Genomic DNA, 3691 nt, shown 5'->3' on the forward strand with positions numbered 1-3691 from the left:
AAGCAATAATCAAACATGCAACCAATTCCAAGAGGTCAAAGACGCTTGTATAATATGATTTTAGTTGCAGAGAGGCCTTTTGGCAAATTTATGCTTGCTTCAAAATTTGATCTTTCGATTGGAACAGAAGCTGACCGAAAAACGTTGTGGCCAAAGGTGGGATACAGTTGCATTCTTTTCAACAGGTACCGAGCCAGTTGAAAGAACATAGTGGATGTTATGAATTGTGAAAGCCTTTCCAGCAATTGTCAAAGAAGCAAAGCGGACTTGTCTCAAATGATTTTGATTGCTGAGAAGCCTTTTGGGAAATTTCTGCTTGCTTCAAAATCTGAACATTCAATTAATGGAACAGAAGCTGACCGAAAAGTGTTGTGGCCAAAGGTGGGATACTATTTTCAACAGGTACCAAGCCAATTGAAAGAAGCTAGTACATGTTATGAATTGTCAAAGCCTTTCCAGCAATGTAACTGTTTAATCCATCTTCCATATATTGAGGTCTTGAATATCCATGTTACAGACGAGTCATCCCTCTGGAACTTGATTTGTAATAGCCAATTGAAAGAATCTAGTGGATGTTATGAATTGTCAAAGCAATGTAACTGTGCTTAATCCATCTTCCATATATTGAGGTCTTGAATATCTATTTTCATCACAGACATCCCTCTGGAATTTGCTTTGTAATACTTGACAAACGAAAACAATGATTCAATGTCTCGTTTTGAGAGCTTGAACCTCTATAAGCTATGGTGAGTCGAGAAACACGGTAACAGTGTCGTCTGCAGGATTTAGATTGCACATTTTGCAGCAAAAACCTGAGAAATTTTTGGAATACTAGAAGAACAGGACGAACGCTATCACCATGCAGACAAGAAGAATGTAGATCCTGTACAGAAGCACTTCACGCAGCTCGTTCACCGTCGTAGGCTGTCGGTCGCGGCGGTCGCTCCTAAACATCCTTCTGGAGGCGCCGTAGGTAGATCCTGCAAGATTGTTATTATCTCGGTTGAAGAAGCCGAAAACGTCGGAAGGGAAATTCGCGTTTGCAAAAGAGCCCGCACCAAGATCGCCTCCCGGTCCATGCCAGAATTCCATGTCCTGCGTTGAAAACTGATTTTCTACGGTGTGTGGATTCTCAGTTCTCAAGCCAAGAGGACGGTGTGGAATATCAATGCCTGAAATCGGCTTTGTCCTGGGGTCCGCGGAGCCTATTTGTCCCCTCCCATACAACGGAATGACCTTCTCCTCCGAAGCACTGGCCTTACAAACAGGGCATTCCTTGGAAATGGAGTGCCACTCGAGCCACCGATAGAGGCAAGGCCAGCAAAACAGGTGCCCGCACAAGGTGACAACGGGATCCTGAGCCAGTTCCAGGCAGATATGGCAGTCGAAGCTACCATCTCCCGGGGTTTTGCCGTATGAAACACTCTGCGAGGCCTCGTCACGGACCTGAAGAAGTGCAGCGTCAATGGAGAGGATCTCGTCGGTTTGAGAGCCCGTCTGGGAGGCGCTATCGCTCTGAGATGTGGTGAGATCATCGGCGGAGTCCTCCATGAACAGACGCATAGTCCAAGCAGTGCGAGGCTCCACAGCTGTACATTTCAAGAAAAGCTGAAGCAGGGAGGAGGTACAAACAAGGCTGCCATGATCAATTTGAAGGCTCGATAATTACAGCAAACCTGGACTAATGCGGTGAACAGCGAGGGGAGATGCCAGGAAAGACATTGAGGAGGAATGGATATTCCGTGGATTGAGAATGAAACACTTGAAGGATGAAGCGGTTGCTCCAAAATCTGGAAATTTTGCAGAAATGCGGGATAAGAGAGAGAGGAAAGCTTGCCAAGAAAGGGTGTGTTGAACGTCGATGGAGATCCGGACGAACAAGTTCGGAAGGAATGGAATCGATTAAGGAGAAGGAGAAGGATCGGGGAAGCTGGAAAGGAAGGAGTGAGTTGCAAGGTACGCCGAAAGCATCATGGGGACGCTGGAATCCTGCATGGAAAGCTTGAAGGACGAAGGTTGGGAAGCAGGGATGGAGAGAAAGCTTGGGATTTGACGCAGAATCGATGGAAAGCAGGAAAGGTTGTAACTGAATGTCGCATCTTTGAGCAGAAACTTGAAGGACTTGATGGAGATCAGAAACTTGAAGCATTTGATGGAGATGGAGATGGAGATGGAGATGGAGATGGAGATGGAGATGAAAATGAAGGAGATTTTTTTTAGAATATTACATTGAACTCTTTCCATACAACAATCCAAGCATCACAACTACATCCTCCCCCCCCCCCCCCCCCCCCCCCAAAAGGCCACATTGCCTTCTGGAAGAGCCGACACATGGCCTTCTGGAAGAGCCGACACATGGCCTTTCTCAGCCGTCATCGAGTAGAGAAAGTGGAGGAGGACCACTTTCCCACTTAGACACTGGTGCGCCGGCGGGCAGCCCCCAAGCCATTTTTTGAGCGGGTTCCCGGTCGTCGTCAAAGGCTTGGGGAGCTGACACATGGTAGTTCGGGCAGGTCGGGCAAGTGAGGGAGATTACCATTATGGGAGATCTTTAATCCAACTATACATATCTACATTCTTGCAACCCCAGCCTTTCACGGGCGTTGTGGAGGCAACATGTGGCATCAAAATTTTAGACGGTGGGCGTCAGGATTTTCGAGGGCAGTTTCTACATTTTAGGGGCTTTGCTGAGATTTAATCTCAGCTGACACACATCCTTGACGGATTTGATGGAGATGGAGAAATTTGTTGAAGAAGATATGTTGAAAGCTTACAAGAAAGGCGATGAAAATGATAAGCAAGATCCTAGCATCACAAAATCATTTGGCCCTCCCACTAAGCCACAACTTCTCTCACACCTTTTATTATTCTTCTTCTTTTGGGATGTAAGTTTATATCACAAGGAGGAGTTCCCAAAGAGGGAACATGCAATTACAGCATCAGATGTTAGATAACTAATAAGAGGAATCTATCTAACGAACATGGAGAATATCTTAGATAGGCCGTCTGAGTGACAACCCAAAGTAGTGAAACTTGGGAAAAGTAGGAATCTATCAACAAACACGGAGAAAATCATTGAGAGATTCTCTCTCTCTCTCTCTCTCTCTCTCTCTCTCTCTCTCTCTCACACACACACACACACACACACTCACACTCACACTCACACACACGTACACGCACACACACACATGTGCATGTGTGCATGCACACGGCCATCTACGAGGGGCACATCTTCTCATGGCCTACATGGACAAGTGGGTCTGCAGACACGCCTAGCTCAAGTGGGAAAACATGCCCAAACCACCTTAGCTATCGTTTCTTTGCGTTTTTTCCTTTTTTTAAGGGCCAAGAACACCTTTCCTTTATTTCTACTAAGATGAGGTGTTAGCCCCTAACTTGGCCATCGAATGGAATATGGGGCCCATGAATGAGTGATTGTCAAGATTTTTGATGATGATTAATGTATTTAGAGCACGTGATCCAAGGTCGTTGCATTCTTCCTGGGTATGTTATTGTGATTGTAAGGGTAGGGATCTGCTGGAGTTGAGCATATCCTGATGTACCATCGATAAAGTATGAGTGAGGGCCTTTGTCATAGGTGTGCCTGCCCCTAGTGAGGATAGTGTAGGGGAGGGTTGGATGCATATCTAGGCATGGTTGTCTACTAGGGTCTTGGGCTGGATCCATCCAC

General features: G+C 46.1%; 1 protein-coding gene across 1 annotated transcript; it reads right to left on the minus strand.

Moving 5' to 3' along the window:
• Window positions 1-455: 455 nt before the first annotated feature.
• On the minus strand, window positions 456-2107 carry LOC147880399 (uncharacterized). Its single transcript, XM_087371113.1, has one exon. The coding sequence runs from the start codon at window positions 1561-1563 to the stop codon at window positions 832-834; it is 732 nt and encodes a 243-aa protein (XP_087227239.1). The 5' UTR covers window positions 1564-2107; the 3' UTR covers window positions 456-831.
• Between the last annotated feature and the right edge of the window lie 1584 nt (window positions 2108-3691).

The sequence above is a fragment of the Dipteris shenzhenensis genome, chromosome 32 (assembly GCF_047967505.1).
Source record: "Dipteris shenzhenensis isolate YYH24624 ecotype China chromosome 32, Dip_SZ_1.0, whole genome shotgun sequence".
Taxonomy (NCBI): Eukaryota; Viridiplantae; Streptophyta; class Polypodiopsida; order Gleicheniales; family Dipteridaceae; genus Dipteris; species Dipteris shenzhenensis.